At 55.5% G+C, this 26,971-nt stretch overlaps 1 protein-coding gene across 3 annotated transcripts in view; it reads right to left on the bottom strand.

Annotated features, from left to right (window-relative positions):
* The window catches only part of PRKCB (protein kinase C beta), a 131,602-nt gene that overhangs the window by 79,924 nt on the left and 24,707 nt on the right, over window positions 1–26,971 (bottom strand). The window contains exon 1 of one of the 3 annotated variants that reach the window (XM_075165590.1): window positions 15,086–15,254. The exons of the other annotated variants lie outside the window; for them this stretch is intronic. Coding sequence (XP_075021691.1) covers window positions 15,086–15,239 — 154 coding nt within the window. The 5' untranslated portion in view covers window positions 15,240–15,254. Of the gene's footprint in view, window positions 1–15,085; window positions 15,255–26,971 lie in introns of those variants that run through there. 3 annotated transcript variants of the gene reach the window in all.

The raw sequence follows: 26,971 nt of genomic DNA, 5'->3' as shown, positions 1-26,971 counted from the left end.
GATAGACCTTAAGAAGGCCACTGGGCCCCGTAGGTAACCTCAGCTGATGGCCCAGGTCCTTCTGAGGGTCCCAGCCCCCCTCGCCCCACAGCTGGAGGTGGCACCACTGCTTTGAGAAGCCAGGGTGCCCCAGGTCCGGGGAACGGAGGCACCGCCTCGCCCCCCACGTCACCTCCCCCTGGGTGCCAGCCCCCAGCTCCGCACCGCATCTGCGCCCCATCACCGCATCCGCGCCGCGCCCCATCACCACATCTGTGCCGCGCCCCGTCCCCAGGGATGGGACCTCAGCTCCGAGGCAACGCCGCGCGCAAAGGGAGCAAAGGGACCAAGTGCTGACTTTGTGAAGAAAGCAAAGCTGTGCAAAGGCTGCCTTCGTCTGGGGGAAACCTGGGCACCAAACTCAGCTCTGTCTCGGGGGTCTGTTATTTGCCACATCCTTCTCCCGAGAGCCGTAGTTACACTAAATGAAAGAGCAACTGGAAGATGAGATGCAGTCTACTGGGGTTCAGAGAAACTGAGCACACAAAACAAATTGAGCTGTGCAAAAATGAAGCAGGTTTCAGTTGCATCAATATCGGACTTAGGTTCCTAAGGAACAAGGAAAAGGCAAGTGACGTTTGCCATTAAACTCACAATCCCCTTATTGTGCCCTGCCACATCCAGCTTTAAACTCGCCTTCCTTTTCATATTTTTCATTACAAAAAAAACAAACCCAGAAGGTTTGAGGCACAACAGCTGCCAAGAACTCTCTCCTCGTAGGACCTCTCATTTGCTTTTCTCAGTCTAACAAATAAACATTTTCTTGAAAACATCGTTCACCGTTTCTGTCATTTGTATACAGAGACAGAAGCATCTGGGAAGCAGGAAGGAAGAAATTAGAACTCTATTAGCAAAGATTCGTCCTGAAGGGTGTGTACAAACTCAATAAGGCTCCGCGCCACGCTGGAGCACAGGCGCTGTCGGGAGGTTGCACACTGATGATCGAGGCTGCGGTGAGGGGTTCCCAGTGGAGCCAGAATAATTTCAGTTCAACAGAAGAAACAAGATTGTTACTAGGCTGAACTTCCTAACGCCATATAAAAAAGCTGTTCAATGCAAACCTGACTCTGAAGAGTAGGTACAGAAAGAAAAGCAGGTCCTTTGGTGCTTCCCCAGCTCCTAAGAAGCTTTTGCGCTTTGGGGACAGCGATATTTGTTCCTGCTTGGGGAAAATAACCTTCCTGCCTTCGTGGTGACAGAAGCTGGAGAAGGGAAGAAGCAGGAGTTGTCCATACCGGTCTTCCCACCGGTACGGCTCGCTCACCGGGGAGGCCCGGCGGCAGCAGACCGCTGGTTCTGCTTTGCAGGGCGTGAGCCAGGTGCTGGCAGCGGCCGCCCGGCCACCCCTCCCGTGGCACCCAGCATCCCGCCGGCGCTGCCCGCGCGGGAGCCTTCCCGCGGCTGGACGCGCCCAGGGAGGCCGCCGCAGGCCGGCCAGGCTCTGCTCCGCGGGGCCGTGGGGAACGAAGCCCTCGCCAACCTCTTCCGAAAGGCACGACAGCCGCCAGCCTGCCCCTTCCCCACGCAGCCTGCCTGGCCTTGCCACAGACTTCCCTGCCACGCGCCTCCCATCTCCTAACCGCTCCTTCCTCCTCCCGGCAGCCCCGCGCAGCGCCCTGCGCTGCCTGCTGCCGAGCGGATCCCCTTCCGAGGACAGGGCAGCCCTGCAGCACCCGCTCGGCCGGCGGAGCGCACCCGCCGAGGCAGCGCTGGGCGCAATGACAAATCTCCTGCCATTCAGGAGCCGGCAGGGAAAGCAGCCTCCCCAGACGCCGCTGCCAGCCCCGCGCAGCGCTCGAGTCACCATGGGGATTACAAGAGGTTTGCAATAGCGGCTCCACCACCTTAGCTGTTTCTGTGTGCGCACTGCTTTGCCTCCTGCATGCACCTCCCCTGAACAGGGCAAGGGCAGGCTGGCAGTTTGGCTTTATTTTACGGAAAGTCAGAAATCTGACCTTTCTATTTTTGCTCTCCCAGAAAGCCGCGGTGCTTTGCTTTCAAAAGCAGCGCTCCTGGCTCCCCTCTGCGCCAGGCAGACGGGGCCAGGGCCCGGCTCTGCCAGCACGGGAACAGGGACGCACCGCTCCCCGGAGTCTGCATCGCAGAGCCAGGAGACGCAGCACATCAGCAGAGCTGTGGATTTTAAATGCATTTGATTTAAAAATAAAAAAAATCTAAAAATCAAAGTCTTAAGTTCTGCTGTGCACGAGGAAAATCTGCAGTGGCTTTCGATACTCTGCTCATTACACACTTAACGTGACAGGCAGAACTTAGGTGATAAGGAGAAACAAAGAGGGAATTTGAAGAAGCACGGGAAAAGAGAAGACAGAGCCAAGCGGCTGACCCTCACAGCCGTGCGAGAGGATGACTGGGGCAAGCGAAGCGCACGTGTGTGCGCACGCCAACCCTGGGCGAGCTGCTCGCCCGTGCCTCCCCAAAGACACTATGAAAGCAGAAGACATTCATTTTACATTTCCACTTGCATAAGCAGAAGAGGTGAGATGCCCATTTCCAGTGGCAAGAGAGACTAGAAAGCCAATGTCTGAGAAGCTCAAAACCATCCCAGATTTTTATTGCAGCCTCTTTCCCATATTCTTTCAAGGTTTCATTGAAGAATTTAATTATTAAAGACGGCATTAAATATATACACACAGGTAGCACCTGCTGCCCTTTGAGCAGGGACCTAAAGAATACACTAGAAGTACAGTATTTTCTCTTCAATTGGCAAAATAATTGCCGTGCCTTCAAAATATTCATATTACAGTTCAATTAAGCAAATGATATCCGAGTCACTGCAAGTCATCTTTGTGGCAATTGAATATTTAGCAAGAATAGCAGGTTCTCCAGCAATCGGTGTTAATATAGATTGTAAGGACAATCCGTTGAAAGACGGTGAGGCGTAACACTTTCCTATGCATCCAAAGCAAACAAGGGGCTTTCTGCCAACTGCAGCCGTGTGCGCTTTGCATCCAGCACCTCGAAGGGAGCCCTGCAAGCCTTGGAAAGATCCGTTCAAACATTTCATGCATGCTCAGGCGAATAGTCAACTCATGCAAAAAAACGGCCAATAGAATTAATCGGGCACAGGAGCTTACGGCAGTAATCCTACCCAACAGATGCAAGAAGATTTGATAGATCTTTCCTCCCGTGACTGAGCCTGTGCGTTACGCCGGGAAGAGACCGCTCGCTTTCCACCTGCCGAGCAGGAGCCGGGCTCTGGCTCTCCACGAGCATGGGACCAGGGCAGGCAACGAGGCGGCTACGGCAGGTTTGCTGGGACGAGCGCTGCCATGCCACTCCTGGTTTCATCACACCAGCATGTTAAGGCTGTACCTTTGTCAGTTTAGAAACTGCAGTACAAGCAGCAGCTTTCCCAGGTTGCTAATTAGACAGTTAATTTGTAAATCTTATTACATGGATAATAAAGTTATCAAATCCCACTGGTGAGCTACAAACGTCCCGAGTCATTTATATGCAACAAAAATGAAACATTAACCTTTACCATTTGTTATTGCATAATGCAAGAATGTTTAGTGGCCGTAAATTCCTCTTTAGAGCCATCTCCATCGCAGGCATCTGGGGAGACATCTCTGCCTCGGGGGAAGCAAAGGATACAAAACCCAACAAAAGACAAGAGGTAGAGCCCTGGAGCCCAGTGACTCTCCACAGGCTTATGAGACTTGCTGGAATGCACATTTTTAATAGCAGCACAGTTTCTCAGATCTGGGGAGCCTTGCACCAAAGCGTCAGGGCAAGATCACGCACCTCCACCCCTGTGATCCTGATGCAGTTTTGGGAAGGAAGGTCTCCTAGAAGGTTGGTTTTCGGAGTTAAGAAACCACAACAGCAACAGGGCACCGGGGTATTTTCAAACCCTAGGAATTAGCCTTATTTTGAAGGATGAAAAGAGAGAAAGTGCTAATGGTATTGCTTAAATATACATATATACACTTAAAGGCTTCTTGGCCTAAGCCACTGCTCAAAAATCCTCAAGAAAAAACATAAAGCAGTTTCCCAAACGGATCACAGAACCTGCCAACCAGAAAAAACATGTCAAAATGTGTTCCAAGGGTATGAACATTGCAGAGCACGTGTCCGGCGGCACCTCCAGCATGGGAAGGGACCTCCTGGGGAAGCGAGGGCTGCTCGCGCAGCTCAGCAGTGGGCAGAAGGAACATCCATCAGCTCCAGGCTGCTGACAGCCAGCCAAACCGGGCTGCTGAACGCAGGGAGACAGGCCAGCGAATTAAAGCTTTGTTCAACAGCGTGCGGTCGGGAGCAGTTGTACGTTTGCATGTTTTGGAACAATGCTGCAAATTATTGCAGCAGACAGAAGCCCCCGGTATGCCCTCGGCAACGGCAGGGGGGACAAACCCAGCACTAGACTGCACTGCATGGAAATACTGCTGCAAGAAGCCGGGTGGAAGTCCCCTAATTGCTGAGGACTTCTGTCATCACAGACCCAGGGCTGGTGACCAAGCGGAGCTGCAAGCTGAACGCTGATCTTGGAGATGACCTCCCTCCAGCACCGCCTGCCTCGCGGCTGCCGCGGCTGCCCTGCTGCAGGGCGAGGTCTCGTGCCCGCGCCTGGACCCCGGCAGTGAAAGGGAAAGCGAAAAATAAGAGAAGACAGACCTCAACATTAACCAAAGCGCAATTAGAGAAGAGCGGGTGCTTCCAGCATCGTGAAGCAGCTCTGGGAGCAGCCAGGCAGGTTTTAAGGTACATCACCTCGACGTGTGGGAGAGAGCCAGCTCCCAGCGCCGTGCCCTCGGAGAGCTGCGCAGGGCTCTGGCACGCCAGGCTGTCGGGACTGCTTAATGCACAGGGACCTGTCACAAGCACCCGAGTTAGGAAGGCGCCGGGCAGAGCCACTAATAAGGAATTTCCTTGCAGCCATCGCAGCTTGCCACTATGGTGTCCCCAGTCCTGCGGGAACGGAGAGTCCCTTTGTCCCTCTGATGCTCCCAGTAAAAGCAGCAAAAAACCTCTTTGTTGGAGGGGACAGGGAGAGCCCTTGCAGCATGACAGGGCCAGCGTTTATGCCCCTCAAGGCTTGCCAGGACAGGCTGGGCAGCTGGCAGCCCTGGGCAGGGGGATGCACCCACCCACCCCTGCTCTTGGGGGCTGCGGAAGGAGCGTGCTCCCCCCTGCTCCTGCCTGCCCTGCGCAGGGAGCAGCCCCAGCCCGTGATGCTGAAGCCCACCCGTGCGAGGGGCTCCCACAGCCGATAGCCCGGTGCTCAGCTCTTCTGCCACGCAGCAGCCCGGGGAGGAGCAGAAGCAGCCCTGGCCATGCCGACTTCCCCCGCTGATGAGCGACGCAGGTATCGCTGCCTTTGTCTCACCAGGTTTGTTTATCGTGAAGACAGAGCTTGTTTGCTCTGCGTCGCCTGCACGTCCACCCTCCCTCTCCCTCAGAGTATTTTCTTTTCTTCTGTTTACAAAATGTAGAAAAATGCAAAAGAGTTTCCCCACCATATGCACCAAGGCTCACCTCGCATGCTCCATCTCCGTTCAGATGCTTCCCCAAAAGCAGACAGTTGGGCAGTTTGCCCAAAGATACAACAATGCTGAAAGATTTGCTCTTAGAATACAAAATCCTTCCCAGTCCAATGGCTTCTGCCCAGGAAAAGCCCTTCACCAAAGCATCAAGCCTCTTATACTGGTGTCAGGCTACCTGGGGAGCCAGTGCAATGTGAGCCCAGGTGTTCCCAGGACTATGAAAGCCCAGAAAAGCATTTTATTTGCAAACAGCTCCAAATGCCTGACATTGCTGAGTCCGTCCCGGACAGCAGCACAGCAGCAACAGACCCAAGCGCTGGAGCTGCATCTCTGCCCATGCTGTCACTGCCAGAACACACATTTGTCCAACACAGCGGCCAGTCCTGCTCAGAGCAGTCTTTCGGGATATTTTGGGGCCCCATTTCTCCAGCATACTTTGACCTTGCTCTGGATCAGATTTTTGGGATGCTAGAAGCACGCTCTAGAGGGGAAAACTGCCTTGCCCTGTACCCTGGCCACGCTGCATGGATCCACTCTGTGCAAGGAGCTGGATGATTGCGAAGGGTCACAGATGCTGGGGAAAGCAGTGGTGGTGTGCCACCCGAAGCACCACGTCTCCACACAGCCCAGAAACGCCAGGAGAGCCCCAAAGCTGCCTCCAAGCTGCAGCAACCCCGACACAAGCTCTTGGCCACCTGCACGGGGCCCTGGCACCAGCCCACAGCTGAGGGCTTAAAAATGCCAGGAGAGCACAACCCTGCAACATACCTGGCAAGCAGAGCAAGGCTGGCTCGAGATGATAAATCATTTCCTGACCCCTGCACGCTATCGGCTTGGAGCCTGCCACATGAGATCTGATTAGCCTCATCTCCCACATGAAACGTCGTTAGCTGGCAGGAAGGCATCCAGCCCTCCCCAAAACCCAGACGCTGTGACAAATGACTTCCTGCAGGAATGAACCCTGCCCAGCAACTCCATGCTGCATAAAAGCAGCGCTGCCTTTTATTTGATCTCCATTTGTTGCTCTAATTTCATTGCATGAACTCCTTGTCCTGATGTTCTGAAGAAGGGGCTAATCAATTTTCCCCGAGCCCTTCATGAAATAAATAATTCAGGGAAGTCACCTCTAATGCTTCCCCTTGAGTACATCTCTTCCCAGAATACACATTCCCGCTGCAGGGAAGCCCTTTGTCCACCTCCGCTGGGCAAGGGAGAGGTCTGGAGGCACCCAGAACAGTCTCAGATACGGTATGTCAAACAAGGCAGACAGATGGAGAGTTAACAGAGCCAGAAGAAGGATCAAGCAAGATTCATTTAAAAATCAAACCCAGGGAGGAGCTAAAACCTCCCCAGAGAGCTGACGGAGCCGTGCTTTAGCAGATGGTTCTAATATCATGAAGCTCGAAGATTATTTCGAGCGTATCTCAGTGCGTAGCTGCTCCCTTACAACCTGTGGAAATTCTCGTTTGGATAACGTTTCCACTTCCTAAACAACACAAGATCCAGGAAACAGATTGGAATTCGGATTATCAAAACTGGAAAAAACAAAATAACAAAAAAAAAAAGAAAAAGATTTTTAAAAGACCTTTGTGTTGATCCACCCACGCTGGGCAAACCCACGGGGTCAGATGTGTTAGCCCGGCTCTGCCCCGATGATGTATTGAAATGCACCACAGCCAGCGGTTGCCCACAGTTTTCCATTCCCACATTAAAAAATAAAGACCTGCTACAGCAAAGTCAGTGAAGCATGGTAATCACAAAATAAGGGGAAAGAAGGTTTCCAGGAGGGGAAGGTCCTGAATTTCTGACAGCACTTTACAGCTTTTAATCACTTACAGCACATAGAAAGAAGCTGAGCTAAAATTTGTGCTATTTGGATTTAATGCCCAGCTTTGGTTAAAAGCTTTCTGGAGTTCTCACAGCACAAGAAGTATCTTCAGCTCCCCGTCAGACTTCAGCGGTTTTCCCGTTGTCAGCTCCAGAGAGACACAGTGAGACCGACCGTGCTCTGGGGTTTTGGGACTGCAGTTCTGCTCTGCAGAAACCTGCTGGGAACAGCCCCGGGGACTGGGCTGGGGGGTTACGGCGAGCCCAGGCTGATGCACTGCTTGCTGTGTCCGACGGCTCGCTGGGCCGGAGGGCGGCCGTGGCACAGCCACCCCGCGGGACGACGAGGAACTCCCATCCCTCGGAGGGCACCGGGGTTGTGCTGATTTGCACTTCGGCAAGGCGACCGCACAGCAGCGTCCCGGAGCCGGGACGAGCAGGAAGGTTAACGGAGGGGACAGGGGCCCCAGGGGAACCGGGACAGAGGGGGGGACGCCGCTGGTGCAAGCAAAAGATAAAGAGGGGTGCAGGAGGCAAGGAGTGCAAGAAGGCATTTCTGTACGGTTTGGGTTTCTTACAGAAAAGGAGAGCTGTTCTTCTTAAGGAAGAGGGGGGAAAGAAAAAGAGCGAGGGAGACAGCAGGCTTCTCTTCCGCGAGCTCTCACCAGCCTTATTTCTCTAGAAGACTCTGATTGCCAGAACAGCTACAAAGATTTTCAATCCAAGAAAGCGATTCTTATTCAGACCAGTTAATTCTGCGCTAATGGTACAAAGAAACCTTCATTACAGATCTGAAGAGGCCCAGCCTTGCAAATTAGTGCTGAGAAAGCTGTCACTCAGTGCCAGGAAGATAAAACTGCATTTCCTGGTATTTCTGAAGTAAAAGCAGCAGGATATTTTTTTTTAAAGCTATACAATCTTCCAACCAGCCTAAAAACAATTGCCACTGTCCTTTCTGCTCTCCGGCAGACCCCGTCAGCACTTCCCGAAGCAGGGACCACGTAAGACCCTACACCACAGGCAGGGCTTTCGCCCATCCTCACTATCGCAGGCTGCCTTCTGGGGCGGGACGGAGCCTGGACACAGACACGAGCGGGATCAGGGCCTGCCACGGGCTCCACGAGCCGCCCCCGAGCCAGCAGCCCTTGGCCGATGCCGCTTCCCCCTTTGGCAGGGAGAGGAGGATGCTCCTGCTCCTCCCGGCCCCAAGGCCCTTCCCCAGCGCCGTGGAAGGGCTGAGCCTTCCAGGCGAGGAGCTCAGCGACGGGCATCACGTGCCTGGAGAGCAGGAACCCTCTCTTTTGTGCAGATCCTTGCTAGGGAAAGGGCAGTCTGAAACACCCTCGTTTATTTAGGTCCTCGTCTGCCCATACCCCCGGAACCAGCTCCGGGCTTTTTGCTCACATCTCCCATTCACCCTACAGTTCCCAGTTCTCCAAGAAAACCGACCCTCACTCTTCTGCTTGCTTGCTGCTTGGGAGGGGAAGAGGGGCAACGTTAGCTTTCGAAGAAGGCTGAAGAGATCCAGGATCCCGCGGGAAGAGCCCCTCCCTAGGGCCCGTCTCCCAAAGCCTGCGATGCCGACTGGCCGGCGGCGCCCGCCCTGCGCACCCACACCACGGCAGCTACTTCCAGAGACACAAAGACATTAATTTTACATTAGAGAGCCTCGTCCCAGCTCAGACTTTAAATACTTCATCAGCATTTCTCCCTTACCAAGCTGTAACAGAGAGTCACTTTCAGACTGAATAATTTAGCCGCGTGCACGCTCCTGGCTGGCGCGATGCACGAAGCGGCAGCCGCAGCCCTGCCAGCTGTGCCGGCAGGCACCAGCAGTGCCAGCAGCAGCGCAGTGAGCCCCCCCAAGCCCCCCAGCCCCCACTGCACGGCCGGACCCGAGGCACTTCTCAGCAGCAGCAGCAGGCAGCAGAGCCCAGCTCACACCGGGCTCCGGCGCAGGCAGCAGGACTTGCCGCAGCCTCGAGTTGGGCAAGAGCCCGGGCTGTGCAAGCTTTACCCCGTCCCCGATTCCTCCACGAATTACAAGTTTGAGGACTCCCCAGGAACGTTCCTGTGTTACTGATGCCCGGGTATAGGGAGGAAAATGCATTCAGATGCCAAGGGGTTTTGTGGGCAGGATCTGGGCTGCTCCTCGCGCTGCCTCAGGCTGGGTATTTTGGAAGGCTCCTCCAGACGCCGTCGTCTCCTCCTCCCCTCTTTCCTCCTGCAGTTCATGGATGAGTGAGCCTTTCAGCTCCTGCTGTCTCCACGCTCTGGTGCTCACCCGCATTCCCACAGCATCTCCCACCCATGGCTCAGCATGGCAGCACCCACCTAATTTCCAAGACCAGGCTGGCTCAGATGCAGCCGCCAAGCCCTTCCCCACCTCTGACAGACGAGACTGCTGCCCATGCCCCTCGCCTCCACTGCCCACGCTGCCAGGACACCCCAGAGAGCTCTCGACACATCCAGGCAGCAGCGTAACTATCCCCATCCTCCCACGTACCCCGCGCTCGCTGCGTGGCTATCGTTTATCTGTGCCCTTTCCTCGTAAGCCAGTTATGACTAAGCCAGCCTGCTCTTTGAGCTCCTCCAGTGTCTCACGCTCAAGGGCCAGATGAACTCAGCACGTCCCAACACAAGCTTTGCCCCGACCCTCAGTGGTGGCACCCACCCTTGGTCCTCGGGAGGGAGAGGACGTGGTGGGCAAAGCGGGAGTTCAAAGCACGCTCCACGGTCCCCCCTCCGCAGCTCTGACCCCCAGCAAGGTCCCTGGACGGTGGCAGCAGCACCCATTGCTCCCGCAGGGAATTGCACGCGCGTCCTGGAGCAGCTGACTTTTCCTGGCTCTGCGGAGGATCCCCCCCACACCTGTAAAGCAGAAGCCTGTCTCTCCACTCAGTGCAAGCAATGCTTCTGGGCACTCATTTCACCGTATAATTTAGGGACTTAAGAAAATACAAAGAATACAAAAATACAAAGAAAATACAGCCTTGAAGAACTGTCAAAGGAAGCCTTGCAGCTCCCTTCGCACCTGGAAGGCAGAGAGACCCTATAGGAGATGTAGGGTCAAACGCCCCCCCCCCCCCGCTGCAGCAGAGCTGCCCCCTCCTCCCGGGGCTGCCCAGGGAGCGCAGGAGCCAGCCCAGCGACCGGGGACATCACTGTCCAACGCCAAGCCGCAGCAGAGCTGGGGGGTACAACCAGCATTTGTGGCTTCTTGGAGTAAGACCTCGTCAACAAAAATCAAGTGAACCCAGTGCCCGCAATGTCCAACACGCAGAAGCAGCCCACAGCAGCTGCGCTGAAGAGCAGGGGGAGGGAGGCTACTCTGCTGTTCACTTCTAAGAGACATCTTCAATATTCCTTTTTTTTTTTTTAAAGGGGTTAAATATTTTGAGCCAGCCATGCACTTTTACAAGGATTTGAGTACATGTGAACAAAACATTCAAAAAAGTCTGCGGCTTTTGTGTGAAATACCAGTAATGAATTGACAACATCCTCTGCATGCCAACGAATGTATTGAAGCCAGGCTGGATGAGGAACATCAATCATCCACGGCAAGATAATAGGTGTGGGTGGGGAAGGGGACGATGACAGCATTAGAGCTCGGATCGGGGAAAGATCTTCATTCTCCCACTGCATGTGCCCGAGGAACACCGAGAGCGGCATCCGGGCCGCAAGGGACGGGGGGCTGCCCAGGCAGAGGGTGCTGCTCCGGGAAGCAGCACGGGTAACGCAGCTGGCCCGGCTTCTGCAGCCCTCGCTGGCGCAGGGTTCACCGGACGCGGCAGAGGGTGGGTCCCTCCACCCAGGACATGGCAAAAGCCCAGCTCCTGCTTCCTCTCCAACTGGCTTGGGCCAAAAAAGCTGCTCGGGAGCAGCGAGCAAAGCACGCCAGCAGCCTCGTTCGTCCCTGGCATCTTAAAGAATCCCTGCAGGAACTGCTCCTTGCTCCCCCTGCCACGGGCCTGTCCCCAACTGTGCAGGCAGGGATGGTCGCACAGGTACGCGCCCGAGTCCCACCACAAAGCACGCCATTAAGAGACCAACAAGAGCCCCCGGCAGAAGGGCCTGCCTGCAGGAACCTTTACGGAGAGGCTGTCTGCAGTGAGCGGAGCTGCACGACCCAGCGCTTGAACGGGGGCGGCCCCCGGACCACGCAGCGTGCAGACGCAACGCTGCACCACTCGCCCGCTCTCCAAACCCAGCTGCCCCCCAGGACGCAGCCGGGGCCAGCAGAGAACATCAAAGCAACGAGAACGAAGCCGCCAGTATGTTCCCCTGCATGAAGCGCACAGGAATCGCAGACACCTTTCTCCTCTGCTCCTTTTCCCTGTGCCAGGTGCCGTTGCAGAGACCCACGCACAGAACCAGGGGGAACCGCACCAGCCGAGAAACTGCCCACACACCAGCCCCGACAGATGCTCTGAATGAACGGAGGGAAACGTGCCATTCTCTAATCTTTAATTATAGCCAGGTGACATGTTGCAGCAACACTAACAGGTAATTTTTCAAGTTGGAATTTGTTTCTTTCCATGTTAACCTCCCCTCTAACCCGTTTCTTAAAAGCCCGAGCTACGAGCCTCATGATATTGCACGCAGAGAAGTTTGCCACGGCCTCGGGCAGCAAGAAGGGCGGCGCTGGGCTGCAGTGGACGGCCCCGGACCACAGAGCCATCCCGCGGCAAGCAGGGACGCTGAGGTTTCAGCGGCTCCCCTGGGGATCGCAGGCGTCCGAGGAGGAGCGCCCAGGCGCTGGCTGGCGCGAGGCGGACGAGAGGTTTGACGCACACACTCGGTTTCTACCTTAGACAAACAGGACAGGCAGCATCGAGGGAACTGCTGCACCCCCTCTGAGCCTGGTCCCTTCGCGAGGGGACGGGGTCTGGGTCCCTGGGGACACCCCTGGGGACATCCCGGTGCCTGCAGCCAGCTCCGCTCACAAGCACCCACGCAACAGCTTCAGGATCTGTCCCAGCCCCCCAACGACACCTTCAGCATCTCCACCAGCGAGAGATGAAAAATAAGTACTCTGTGATTAATCAAGGCCCCGAGGGACCAGATTAAACAGTCTTGGCAATTAGTTCTGGATTTCTTAGGAAGGCGCTGGAAGACAGCAGAAAGCTGCGGCAGTCCCTGGGGGACGGACGCCGAGTCCTCTTAAAGCCCTGCCTCGCCTGCACCAGTTACACAACTCACGGCTCGCTGTTGTGATGTGTTAAATTACAGATGGTCTCAATTAAAAGTGCATCAACAGAAAGGAGGCTTGGCAAAAAAAAAAAAAAAAAAAAAAGAAAAAAAAAGACCCGCACATGACAAGAAAGAGAAAATCATTAAAAACTTGGCAGCCTACTTTAACTCTGGTGACCTGGTAATTTAATATTGTAATTGAAACTGCGGGTCAACCTCTTGAGAGGAGGTAGAAATATGGAAAGGTATCCCTGCAGGATCAGTCCTGCCCAGAGAAGCAGTCAGCCTAAGGAGAGGGCAGTCCCGGGCGCAGACAACCCACCATCACCCAGCTGTCACACTTGCGTCTCAGGGCCCTGGAAGATGGCTGCTAGCTTGCTTCGAAGACATTACTTTTTGTAGCAGCGTATTAATCCTATTCAAGGAAGACAAAAACCCAGTCCCCGAAGCGCTAATAACGTAACTCAGTTAAAGCTGAATTTTGTCACTTATCTCCAGACAGAGAGGGAACTTCACTCCCATTTTCTTCCTCACGCCCCGCCCTCCTCCCCCCCCTTAAATTTTAATATTCTGAACAGTGTCTTATTTCCAAAACCAGAGACCAAGGTAATGATTAAGTAGCAATGCTCAGATAACACCACCTTCACCTCCAAAAAAGCCAGGAGGCTTCAGGGACACCAGGCTGCCGAAGGATCTTTTGGCATTTAAACAGCTCACGGTGCGTGCACCATCGCCTGGCGCACCCCTGCCGCGCGGCCACGTCCCCCGCCTCCCCCGGCTTGTTCCACCTCGTCCCGATTCCAGCCCTGCCTGCAGCCTGGTGCCCGCCCGGCTCTCCCGGCACAGCTGGTGCTGCCTGGCACAGCTGGTGCTGCCCGGCACAGCTGGTGCTGCCCGGCACAGCTGGCGGGCACCGGCCCCTTGCGCCGCTCCCTCCGCCGCAGTAAGCACCGTCGCAACCTTTGCGGCATCAAGTGAAAAGCCACTCCAGCCTCTGCACTCGCTGCCGACTGCCCTCCGATTCCACTGTCGGTCTGTCTGCCCCAGGTCAATCGGACGGTTATTTTAAAATCCCTGCATTTGACCACAACGCTGTGGTGGTTTTTCTCCACAAGCATTTCCAGGCGCTCACCCCCGCAGCAGCTTTGTCAGGGTCTGACACAACCAGGGCAACCTCCAGCGATGCTTTCGCAGATGGGATTTAAAATTAATGACAGTTTCTCAAAAGATGTCTTTCAAACGCTACAGACCCCGGATTAGCCTGTTGGGAGTACCGGGGTGTCAGGCGGTGCGGAGAGGATCCGGAGACTCCCACAGCTGCCGGAGGGAGCCGTGGCTGGTTTCTGTAAGCTCCCCTCGTGAACCTCAGCAGGATCTGCAGGGGCAGCTGCTACTCAAAGTGCCACAAAGGCAACGCGATCTGCCCGGATCCATTTCAGGAGCGTTATGGTTTGATCTGCCTAAAAGAGCTGGGGTCACACACGCCCCAGTGGTGCACCAGAAGCCATGGGCGAGCAACCGTACAGGTGGCCCCAGCCTGGGAACAGGGACACCTCGCTACGGCAAGCGGATTAAGGAGCCTTATCTACAAGTGGCAAGCATTAAACCAGTTTCCTGGATAAATCATGGGCTTTGCATACATTCAGAGCGCCTCAGGGTGATGGGATCAGGTGCCAGCCCCATGCCTATGACCAAGTAGTGTCAGCAGCTGACCTGCAACCATCCTCTCCCTTTGGCATCCCCACCACACCAACTGCCCCCAAGGCACCACCGTGTCTCGGGGTGCAGGAGTGCTCCAAACAGACCGTGTCTTCCTCCTGAACCTGCAGCACACTGAAACCTGTAGATGGAAGTCAAAGCAGAGCGAGAATTCCCCTGCGCTCATAAGCCTCTGGCCAAGAGGCTTCATAATTCTGATACCCAAATTAAGTTTCCATAGCAGTGGAGATCCAGAGAGAGACTGAGCTGCTTTTTATTCCTGAAGACTACAGCAAGAGGAATTTATGCTGAGCGCACGTTGCAAGATAAAGCACTCATTTCCGTTAGATAGTCTATTTAGGGTACAGAGCTAAGCCCGTACACGGGTGAGAAATTTCTCCAGCACCCTTGGCCAAAGTGCCGTTTCTTCTCCCCAGTTACCTCCAGGAGCGCTCGTGAGCACCCGTGTTGTCTCCAGACACGTGTGATCAGGTGAGTCACGGGCTGGAGTTCAAAACCGGCCCTAGGAAAGTGGAGAATTTAAGGTCTTTGACCAAGACATCAAGAGTATACCACGAACACAGAGCTACTGCACAGCAAAGTTTGGGAGGCATTTATATGCTGCCGAAAAGACGGCATGGTCTGTAATCTTGTTCCCCTCCGTCCCCGTGTAGTTGTAAAAAACAGGCTTTAAATAAACCAGACTAATCCAAATGTGGGGAGATTTGTAAAGTAAATCTATTCAGAACAATAGAAGGGCGCGGGTGTTTATTTCTCACCTCGTTTAAGGAGCTAGTTCTCCACGTGTTCCTCCCATACACCACCTGCATCCAGGTCCACACCTCCACGTTCGCGGCAGGTTCGCTCCCCCCGCAGGCTCACCCCGGCCCCACCGCGGCCCCCGTGCCGCGCCCCAGCAGGGACGTGCGCCGGGGGGAGCTGATCTACGCCCGCGCTGGGCTTCGCCTGGGGTGGCATCGCGTCCCGGTCCCGCAGGCAGGCGAGTCCCGCGCTGACTGCCTAACCCCGCAACTTCGGTAACTCTGTGGTGAGGCACTGGGCGACCCCCGTGACTCGCGCTGAAGCGCCGGAGTTGCTGCACGGTCCCTTTGCTTTTCAGGAAGTGCAGAAAAAAAAAAATCATGAATACAACAGCAACATTTTTTTTTTTTGGCCAATATGAAGAGTAATGACTTCCCTGCTGCTGCCTCTGGCTTATTTTGAGCACGTTGCATCTTGGGAGTTTTTTCCCTCTGCATACAAAGTGATGTTTGAAGGGTTCCTTGAGCACCCAGAAACAGTAACAAATCAATTTAAGTACAACTGAAGGCAGCAGTTAGCCAGGGTCCTCGTAAGGTGAAGCTTCCTACATTGGATTTATTAAATGTTGCAATTGCGTCATGTAATTGTGCCACAGTCCTGGGTTTCCTACAGCAAAACGCTGACCGTTTCTCTGCTCTGCTGCCTCACCACCAGCAAAGCGTTTCCCCAAATAACCGAGTGCTCGCCAACACCAGCCCGTCGCAGAGGGCAGGAACCCAAGGCACGAGTTTGCCCTGACAGCACTTTAAACACCGACACAAACGGCTCCTGACGTTCACACACCTCCCATGCATCGACCTATCCAGGAGTGAACGGGAGCGTTCAAGACAATCTCAAGACACTTTTCAGTTTCTCTCTGGCCTTCCCCTTCTGCAGACTGTTGCGTGCCACGTCCTGCCCCAGCTGTGCAAGCCACCAGCGTGCTGCTGGGCACCTGAGCCTGCAGCCAGAGGGTCAGCCCACAGCACAGCGTGTCCCTCAGCACTTCCACTTCTACCTCACCAGCACGCAGGTCTCCCCACCAACTCACCCAGACTAATATCAGCCAGCATGTTTTGGAGCTTGCAAGCCCAGGAGACAGCCACAGGACCTGCCAGACGGCAGGAGATGAAGCTCCATCCCTGCTCCTGTGTGGTGGGAAGCCAGAAAACGCTCCTGCGAGCCCTGTCCGCTCCCCCCGCATGCCTGGCCACGGCCAGGCAGGGTCCCGCAGCCCCCGGGGGATGTGGGATCGTGCTGCTCACCCCCGCGCCCCAGCCACAGGAGAGCAGCCGGCTGGACTTTATCTTGTTATTTCAACCACTTCCTCCTGCAACACGCCAGCAGAAAGCAGGCTCATCTTCAACAGCTCTGAAGCACAGGAGGCGTTTCCTTCAGTTTTTGATTCTCCCAGGCTCTCCCATTAAGAGGAGCGTATGTCCCAAACCTCTGCAGCTGATGGCAAAGAGGGGGTTCAGAGAGGGACCCCGAGCAGGGCAGCACGCACTAACCTCTGCGCTGCCCAGCCTGCAGCAGCCTTATCGAGGCAGCCGCTCCACCTGCATGGGCGGCTGCTGACTCACATTTCCCCCACGCTCCACCCCGACCCCCCCACGCCCTGCACCTTCCCACACCGCCACACCAAAGCACCAGCACCCGGCCAGGGAGGAGGGTCCGAGGGGCTGAGCGAGGCTGGGCAGCCAGCAGCCGCCCTCCGCGAGCAACAAACTCATCGAGAAGTTGTTCCACGTTCATTAAGTCTATTTTAAGATAGGGAAGAAAAAAAAAAGTCAAGCGTTACTTGGCCCTCGCTGTCTCTCTGCTTTAAAAAGATCACTGCCACCATGGGCAGGAGCAACAAATGCCCCGGGAAGCCGCAGACGAGGGCAGGGCATCCTGCGGTAGCCGGGATGCTCTCGATCAGCAGCTCCCACTGAAGGACCTCCCCAAACGGCCACCAGCAGCCATCCCCCCCCCACCGCAGCGCCTTCAAACAGGCAAATAAATGCCCATCATCAAGTATGGGCACCTCCAGGAGACATCTGGTCCCCAGTAAGAAAGCGGCAGCCCAGGGCATTGCACAGTGGCGAAGGGAGGGGAGGACGCTGGGCAGCCCCCGGGCGCTCGCAGGCAGCCGCCCCCCTCGGGAGGGGACTCTCGCTGCGGTGACACGCGGGGGTGCCCCCACCGAGGCGTCTCTCTGCAGATGCACCAGACCGAAGCAAGGTCACAGACTGCCAACCCAAATCTGGAGGACACGCGCCCCCGCCGTCAGTCAGCAGCCAGGTTTTTGGCTAGCAAAGGAGAGCGCACTGAAGCGCTGTGCAGCAGCTGGCACCTCCAGTCCCTGATCAATTAGCAATCGCCTTATTAAGGCTAACAAGCAGGCCAGGCTGTAGCTACTCCACGTGCAGCAAGCAAGCGAAAGCCACACGGTGCACTGAGAGGGCACAGCAAGGAAAGAGCAAAACCCAAGCTCTGTAGCCTCATTTCACTTTTCCTTGCCGTCACGCCTTACCCGCTCGCCCCAGTGGACGCTGCTAATTTGATGAGCTTAATTCTCCGAGGCTGTTTTCAATCCCTCTCTTGTGCTGCAGCAGGGGAGGCAGAGAAAGCAAACCTCCTTGCAATGAACGCTGGACGAGGTGGCGGAGCGGGGGCCCTGCCCGGGTTCCTCCGGGCACAGCCACGTCCCGCAGGTCCACACAGCGCGCGGCCACCCAGGTGCTCGAGATAGGACCCAATTTCCACTCCTCTCACGTTCTCCACGCGGAGGGGGCTCAGACCTGCACCCCAGCCCCCCTCCCACCCACCACCATTCCCCAGGGCTGCCGCCGGCCCCCTCCACGGGGCATCTCCCCGGGGTGGGCAGGGGAGCCCTGGGGCCAGTCCCTGGGCCAGGTTATAATTATCAAAGGCAGCAGCAGAGCCACAGCCAGGGTCTCCAGCAGCAGTCAAGGCCCTGCTACGCGCCCCAGGAGGTTGCTTGTCTCGTCAGTCTGTGCTGCCAGTGTCTGTCAGTCTGGAGACAGGATTTGTCCTGAGCCACACGTCAAGTCTGTGGCCAAGCAAGGACAGAGCTGTCCTGCACCGGCCTGACCACAGACGCCCTACGATCCTGCAGAGAGCAGAGGCACGCTGGCTGTCCAGAATCTGCTGGGGAATCGTTCACGGGAAGCTCGTTAGGAACAAGTTGTTCTGATTTTCCAAATCCTGTTCAAACCAATGGCTGTTGTCAAACCTGCCCACCAGCTCGGCCGCAGGCTTGTCCCGGTGACGCACCGGCCAGGCTCCCACCTCTGTCCAGCATCCCCTGAGCATCGCCGGGGTCCACGCGCCCGGCAGCGCTCTGCCAGCCCCGTACCACAAACATCACCCCGGGGAGCCGCGGGGGAGGGCGCGAAAAGGATGTGGCCACCAGCCCCGGCAGACACGAAGGAGCACTGCTGAGCTTCAGGCTCGTCTGAAGCAGCGAGCATCTCTGACTTTACGTAACAGGCACACGAACTGGATGTTAACAAGAAAGGACACGCTGGGGTACGAGACACCGTGGACGAGGCTCCCACAAACGGCTCTGCTGAAGGCTCCCGGCGGCAGCGCCGCGGCGCCTGTGCAAACCCACTGGAGCCAGAGCCCGCCAGGGGAGGTGCCGCGGGAGAGGAGAGCATCCCCGGCACAGTGAGCCGCAGTCAGACCGTTTGCAGGGGCCATTTGCTGTTTTGGAAACACACTGCCCGTGCCAGGTGCTCCGTTACCCCATGGCACAGGGCTGATCCTTCAGCGCTCGTGCCAAGCTGTCAGGGCAGAGGAGCGAGGGAAGGGACCCAGCTATTAGCTCTCCTTCGAGAGCCCTCCCCAGCCACACAGACTTCCAGTCTCCTACCGACTCCCCATCCATCAGGGCAAATCCCACCAGAAGCACCACACTGGAAAATATTTCACACACTCACCTAAACCACATTTCCCTAATGTGCCCATAAAAATGGGAAACGAGACCATCCCAACCCCTTGCTGTAGTCGCAGCCCCTCCCCACCACCCTTCCCCCTCCCTTCTCCCCGCACACTTTGAGCCCCATCTCGTATCGTGAGATGAAGAACCTCCCACAGGGCTGGTCCTGGGACAGCCGATTTCCCCGGAAAGCCTCAGAGCGTGGCTGACATTAAGCCCTTTCCTCCCACCAGGAGGTAAAAGGAAAGCTGGTGAGGAGGGCAGGCAAAAAAACCTCACAAGAAAACGCTAAGAATTTGGAAAACTTCCAATCAAGGAAAAAAGCCATTTATCAAACGCAGGACTTTTCACATGACAGCAAACAGCCGTGCCAGGGGTCAAGGGCAGCCTGGGCAGAGCCAAAGTCTGAGAGACAGACGGACGCCCGCGGGGGCCCCTGCGACGAGGCGGCTGAGCTCGGCGGAGCGGGAGCTCTCAGGGAGACCCACCGGTACCGGGCAGCCTCCCAAACAGGTCTCACCACAAAGAACACCGCGATTTGCCCAGTTCTGGCATAAATCGGGCACGGCCAGAGCTGGGCACTGAGCTGCAAAACCCCAATTTTGCTCCAGCAACTACCTCACCCTCCCTGCTCTCAGACCTCTCCAAAACGCACCCCCGGCGCGGGGACTGGCACCGAGGGCTGCGGAGAGCAGGGACGAGGGATGGAGCACCCCAGTAACCACGGCTGGAGCATCCGTAACCCACTCTCCACCTTATTACAAGCCTGCTCAGTCCCCAGCTCCACGGGGGAATTTTGGGAGGTCTCGCAGGCTTCCTGCTCCGTGTGCTGCCGATGGGGACGTGCTGATAAGAAATCCAGCCACTTCCTCTGCAGAAAAAAACAGCTTTAGTGAATGGAGGGCGAGAGCACAGCGGCTCCAGCAGCACGCGGTGCGGGGGGCAGAAAGCCTTTCGCCACCCGGGAGGATGCTCGGCCCCGAGCCCTGCCTAGGCTTCGGTTCTCCTTGGTGCCGCTCGTGCTCGCCCTGCAGCGAGGCAGATCCCGGCTGAGCAGCGGCAGCAGGGACTGGCACGGCAGGATGGGATTAATGCCGATTGTGGGTCCAGGCAGGCACGAGCGTTTGCCCGCAGCACGTTGCCCAGCGTTGGACGCCGCGGGGCTTTGGGACCACCTGGCACCTTGCTAACGCAGAGCGGCACGTGGGGCATGAAGCCGAGTGTCACCCGAGGGAAGATGCTCGCCACGGTGCCAAGTGCTTTCCTAGGCTCGCCTTGGCTGCAGCCCGAAGACGAACGTTCACTTCTCAGGAGAGGCTTGCCAGCAGTGCTGCAAACAGCAAAACCCCTCAGCGCTGACCCTCGCAAGACAAGTGCTACCACACTCCAGCCCCCACACGCCACAGCTACACTGCTGCAGGGAAAGATGTCGATTACACTGGTTTTTGTTGGTCTTCTTCCCTTGAAAACGGGCCATTATCTCATGACAGTTTGGAGCACTGTATGTTATTATACAGCAACGTTACTGCCTTTAAGACATTCAGAGGGCTGCAGCTGGCAAGATCTCTAGTTTACTTGGCACTCCTTTCGATACTATACAGATAAGATATTAAAATAACATTTCCAACATGTAGATTTACTGTGTCTGCTCGCTCCTCTCTCTCCAGCCCAAGCCGTTCAGAACAAGAGTTTTATTGATGCCGCTAGACAGGCGGTGCACAGGGCAAGGGCTGGAGGAGTCGCCTTGCTGCGGCGGAGAGCGGGGCAGCTCTGCCCGGGGATCCGTCTGTCCCTGCCCCAGGTCTCCCGAGGGAAGGTCCGGGATTCAGCACCAGGCAGGATGCACTCAGAAACCTGTTCGAGGCGCAGGGGGCACCAGCACTCGAGCAAGGTCAGCAGAGAAAGCGGGAATCGGACACTACCTGCAGTATCACATTAAGGCAAGCGTCTTAAAACACATTGGGGGGAGGAAGAAATCAGACCTGCTTAGTGGTTTTTGTTTTGTTTTCTTTTTTAAAGCAATTATGGTTTAGGTGAATTTTGCTTTAGCTCTAAGTGGCCGGTACGCTTGGCTTCTGTTTCACTAACAAAACTTCATCAAGCCATGAATTAAATTTGCTCTTCTTGGGCAACGGTCCTGTACAATTACATGCCATTGTGCTCAATTAAAACATTATCCAGGCTGCCAGCTTTCAGAAGAGGAGGAGAGAAAAAGAAGAGAGTCGTTTTATTTACATGGAGCTCTGCAAAGAGCTTTCTTGGCTCACTTTCCACGTCCATGTCCCTGCTGGCCAATATGACTTTATTAATGTTTACGATATGGCCTACTTTTTAACGCGACTCTGTCCCAGTGAAAGAATCCATTTGCATTTTTAATGAAATTTGGATACGCAATTTACCCTATCCCCCAGCACGCTGGCCTCCATAACCCTCGCACAGAGCCTATCTACTGTCAGCCCCTCTGAGCAGACTGCCGTGGCTTCTCTTCTGGAAGTCCAGGCGTCTTACGGAGCAACCTCTTCGCCGAGGGGTGTTATTTTATACAGAGTTTGTGCTGCTGCAGCTGGCACAGCATCCGCACCGTCCTCAGCACAATAAATGCCGGCCATCACCGGCTAGCCCAAAGGCAGCCTTACATTCAGTTTATTTTAATAAAGCAATGAAGGGAAAAAAGCCATACATAAGATACTAAATGGAACAATAAAAATCCTTATGCTTGCCTGAAATTTCTCCCAGCTGTTACATAGTATTTTATATACTTGAAATAGGGCAAATTTCAGAAATACTGGGCTGAGTTTTGCTTGTGTATCCCCAGCAAGTCTCTCCAGTTCACACTGGCCTCTTCTCCTGTTTTCCCTTTGCTACGCAGGGTAAAAAGAGAGAAACCTCTCTGCTGAGCCGTAAGAAGTTGTCTGTGGGGCCGGGGGGAGAATGAACAGAAGCTTCCAGTAACTCACGGGAAGTTGCAGTACCAGCTCATCCAGCCAGCAGCAGCGCCAGCCTGCGTGCCCGCCTTCGCCAGCCTGACAGACGCGCGCCGGCTCCTCCACCGCGCTCAGCCGGCACTTCCACGGCTGCACACCGAGGTCCGCCGTGCCATCCTTCGCTTTGATTTTTGGAATAAAAGCCCGACCTTCAGCAGACGAAGAGATGCTCGCCCTTCACCTGTGACGTGCTTACATGCTTTAGGGCCAAGCCATCTCACCAGGGCAGAAAAATGAGCTGCAGCCCCTGGATCAAAAATCCCACGCCACCCCTAGGCAATCTTCCCTTGAGTCATCCCAAGTTTCCCCTTCTCCTTGCAGGAGAGTACGGTGCAGCATTGCTGCAGCATCCCCCCCACCAAGCCACCTCAGACATCCTGCAATGCCTCCCAGCACCTGCAGAGCCCAGGGAAAGTCACAGAAATGTCCCCAAAACTGCTTTGTACAGCAGCCTCTTGCATACCCCTGCAGGAAGAATAATGTTCCTGTGAGCTTAAAGGCCGCCCAGAATCGTTGGTGCCAAACGAGGAGGCAGATGCAAAGCCCCGTCACCGGTCAGGCTCAGAGCTGGTGGGCAGAGACCCACCGCGGGGTGGTTGAGCGGAGGGAGCTGCTGCATGTGGCCCTGCAGCGAGGGATGCTCCCGCAGCGAGGGATGCTCCCGCAGCGAGGGATGCTCCCCGCAGCGAGGGATGCTTCCCCACCATGCTGCCTTCAAAGTTCCCTGCAAAGCCACCCAAGTGCTATTGCAAACACAAACTTGTGTCTGTTTGAAGAGTCTGGGATGAGAAAACCCCTAAGAGAGGTGCCTTTCCACCCAGATCTCATTTTAAACCCCCCGCCTTCACGCTGCCTTCCAGTTTCCCCCTCGCACCTGCACCACGCTGCCTTGCTTGACCGTCCTGAGGGTCCTCACCGGGACCGGGGGGCCGGGCTGGAGGAGCACCGACAGCCCCAGCGGGGCTGGGCTCACCGCCGGCTGCTCCCGGCCCCCAGCTGCTGGCTCCTGCCCTGCCGTGTCAACAGCGTCTCCGATTCATTTGAGATTGGCAGCTGCTTGGGGGCGGCTTTCCATTTCTGAATGCACGGCACCCGCTCCTCAGCACATGATATAGTAATAAATATTTGGAAAGGTTTGTTATTTTTACATAAACAGTAACAACATATTGCAGAGGCTCAGTTCAAGAACCTGCTCCTGCCTCGAAGCTCTCTGGAGTCCGCAGCACTGCTCCGACCCCACCAGCCCCGGGAGCGACCCGCTGCCCCAGCCCCGCTGCCCCGGGCCACCCTCGTGCGTGTGCCTCAGCACCCGGCGAGGGATGCCGGACACAGGGCTCGCTCATCCCAAGCTGCGGAGGCTCCTGGTTCTTCTCTCCGGATCTCCCAGCTGCAAACAGCCTCCCTGAAGCCCCCCGAAGTTTTGCCAGAGCACGGCGTGAGAGCAGACCTCCCGTCACGGCAGCCCTGTGACGCAGCAGACCTCAGGCTGATCTCACCTTCCTCCTGCATCTGCTGCCTGCTCCCATCTCCAAACACCGGGCAGCCTGTCAAAATTGTCAAAGACCCCAGAGACCCCGCACGCAGCCCTTCAAGCTAGAATAAATAGGGTGCCTCCATAAAATGCTGCGTACCAGGCAGGCTATTTATCTTGGGATTTATGGAGACTGGAGCTACAGAAGAGGAAGCAGGTTCAGCCTAGGAGAACAAACTCATTTGCCAGCCGCCCCCAGGGAAGCACTTCTCTGCCCTTCAGACTCCGGGAACATCAAACGCACACCCACAAAAAGGTGTTTCCCAAAAAAATTGATCTGTTTTACACCCTGCCTGGATTCTAATTCGCTGCAAATGTGGTGCTCAAATAGAGCATATTTCTTTATTGCATGTTTTTCTGCGTTACATCAGAACGCAGCTCCAGGATCTTCCTCCCCTTCCATCATCACCGGGGCACGGCTGCTTGGCCGTGGCCCAACATGACACTTGCCTGCCTGCGTCAGCCCTATTCCAACTTCGGTGCCATTAATAATAATGACATTATAATTCTATTTCACTGTAATATTATTTTGGATGGCGAAGGCCGAACCCAGCATATTCATATTGCTAATGGAATTACCTCTCCTTCTGCAGCCCCGAGCGCCCGGGGAGCGGGAGCTGCGTGCTCCCCTCCTGCCAGAGGGGCCCCGACTGCTCGACCGGCTGCACCTCCACCTCCGTGCGCGGGGGGACGCGCGACAGCGGGCTCCGGAGGCTTTGCCTTTGCCGAGCAAGCAGCTATTCCCACCCGCATCGGCTGGCTGCGGGCTCCTAACTTCAGCCCGCAGACGGGCTCTCGTGCCCTGCTCCCCCCCGGCGCAGTCCCTGCGCTGCGTTGCACAAGCGCCCGCAAGCTCACAGCCACGCGCCTGACGCTACCCAGCACACATTTAACCACCCACCGGTCACCCAGTAGACAGGCTACAGCTCTAGAGAGCTACAGGCTTACACGACCACCCAGTAGCACCCAAAAGTAAACAGGAGGCGACTAAAACACGGCTTCGATGCTTCCCGAGCCTCTTCTCCTCCGAGGTCGGTGTTCACATGCCCACAGCCCCCGTTCCCCGCCAGACCCCCCAGCCCTCCAGCCCCGCGCTGCTCCTACTGCTGTCCCGGTTCGCATCCCGGGATGTGCTGCAAGGAAAACGTCCACGTGCCGGGACTGTCATTTCAGAGAAGCTCTTTGCTATAAAGTTATACCTCAACAAAAATGCTTTTTGCTGCTGCTCTTCTCAGTGCTGCAAGTTCCCAGAGCAGCCAGAGCAAGGGGCTAAGCCCCGTCAAGCGCAGCAGGACGCAGGGCAGGGCTCTGGAGCTGTGGTCCCAACCCACACGCGTGGTTTTCATCACCACCTAAACGAGCCACTACCACTAACGGGGGCTTAGAAAGCAAGAGAGGGTAAGCAAGCTCCCAGGAGCAGAACAAACCAACTTCTCGGCACTGAAGGTTAATTCCCCTTACAGTATTATTCCTCTAAAGTGGTAGTGCCCGCACACGTGTGCCAGGTTCCAGAAGAGGCCAGATTATTTTCAGTTGGGCTGATGTAACTGGGGAACAATTCCTCTGAAGTTGGTTGCTCCATTATAAGACCAGGGTTTGGCCTACATAAAATCCCGGTACTCTTTCAGCAGGCTGCTGAAGTCCCTCTAGGGAGAAAGGAACATTCTGGACGATATTTGTTAAAAACCCTAGAGGTAACGGAATAGCTAGAGTTTTGATCATCACCTCCACCCTGCAAATTACAGGGCTTGCTAAAGCCCTCCCCTTCTGTACCTGCCACCGGTGCACCTTACAAAGAGGGCATTCCCAGCTCTTGCAGTTTTAAAGAAAAATATTCCAAATATCAATTGATGCAATATTGGAAGCCAAACTACTCTCTATGGCAGCCTGAAACATCTTAATTTTCCACGCAGGTGGCATAGCGAGCAGCCCCGAGGCACACGGAGCTTGTAAACTTTGCTTTTGATAGTAGGCATTGAGGGGAAAAAAAATCTCATTCAATCCCTTGAGAGTTCAGGCAGCTCTTTCAATTAGCAAAAGATATTCTTGAACTCCCTGCACAACCTGAAAAACTATTATATTCGCAACTTAAAATCCATCTGAGTGTCTTAACTAGCAGGGAGCGGGGAGGAGAAGAACGAATTAAATCAGGTTTCTAACCCAAGAATGCCCGTTCCCGTAGCAACGGCAGCATTTGCGATGGCTCTGGCGGAGCACGGGCGGATGGGTATGCCGCATGCAGATTTTTGCTAATAACCCGTCACCCAGAGGACCCGAGAAGCCGCCCTGATGGCGAGGCCGCGTCCGGCAGCGGTGGCGTGCACCGCGCAGCCCCGCACGGCCGGTGCTGCACCCAGGGCTGCGGGAGGCCAGGCGCTGGCAGGAGTCTCCAAGAAAAAGCACAGCCTGGTCTTGCAGGAATTTCAGCGTAGGAACGAGCTGGTTTTTAAAGATGTGCTCTGATAGCTCAGGATAAACAGAGGGGCCGGTGGCATCTGCAAAGAGGAGAAAGTGTTTAACCACCACTGAACTGGTAATTTTCTCCAGGGAGAAAGCATCCAGGCGGGCATACAAGAAGCAAGAGTCACCAGCGTACAAACGTTGCCTTTGGGGAACTACCAACTCTCCAGTGAATTCCTGATCAGCCAGTAAGATGGTGCTTAGGCATCATTATTTCTACAGATACAAAGACCAGAAAAACCCAGTCTTAATCTTCAGCAGAATCAGCCTGAAGTCAACTTCCAGGTGAAAGTTGCTAGGTGACTCTGGAGCAGAAAAAGCTCCTTTTTAATCCAAAAGTAATCATGAGAATGAAATGCAACTCTTCAGTCTCACCACTCCTCTTAGAGTTAGGTATTCATTTTTCAGCCAGCTCAATACTGAGAGTGACCCGGTGTCATCAGACAGCAACACTGAGAAAAACAAGCGTGCTCCCACCACACGCTCTTTGGCCAACTTCTCTCAGTCACACCGAGCAGATCTGCTAAAGCCACCACAAAGCTTCTGACAGAGTTAAGAAGGAAGAGCTCGGTTGTCCCCGTAGAACAAGGGCTGAACGCTACACGGGTTTACAGCAGCATCCATATGGCACAGGGCAGTTACGCGCATCAGAAGGCAGGCTGCTGTACGTGCGATGAGGGCAAGAGCTTGCCGTAATTTTAGCACGCGCTTCTCAAACGCGGTCACGGGAGTTCCACCTCTGCACGGCTGCAGAGCAAGAGCCGCACCAGTGACCAGAGACACCGGGGCGGCGGTGGCACCAGTGCCACGCTGGGCCTTGGCCACACCGAACTGATGTGCCAACGTCCCGCTGGAGCTGCCCGCACAGGAGGCACCAAGTGTCACCAGCAACCTGATGCCTAAGGACGCGGTAGCAGCACCCTGTTCCTTGCAAATGCTTTCCACGCAAGTGTGGACAGCGCTCGCTGAAAAAGATTCAAAGGCT

Source organism: Calonectris borealis, chromosome 16 (assembly GCF_964195595.1).
Source record: "Calonectris borealis chromosome 16, bCalBor7.hap1.2, whole genome shotgun sequence".
NCBI classification, from domain to species: domain Eukaryota; kingdom Metazoa; phylum Chordata; class Aves; order Procellariiformes; family Procellariidae; genus Calonectris; species Calonectris borealis.
This window is presented reverse-complemented; position numbering and strand designations above follow the sequence as displayed.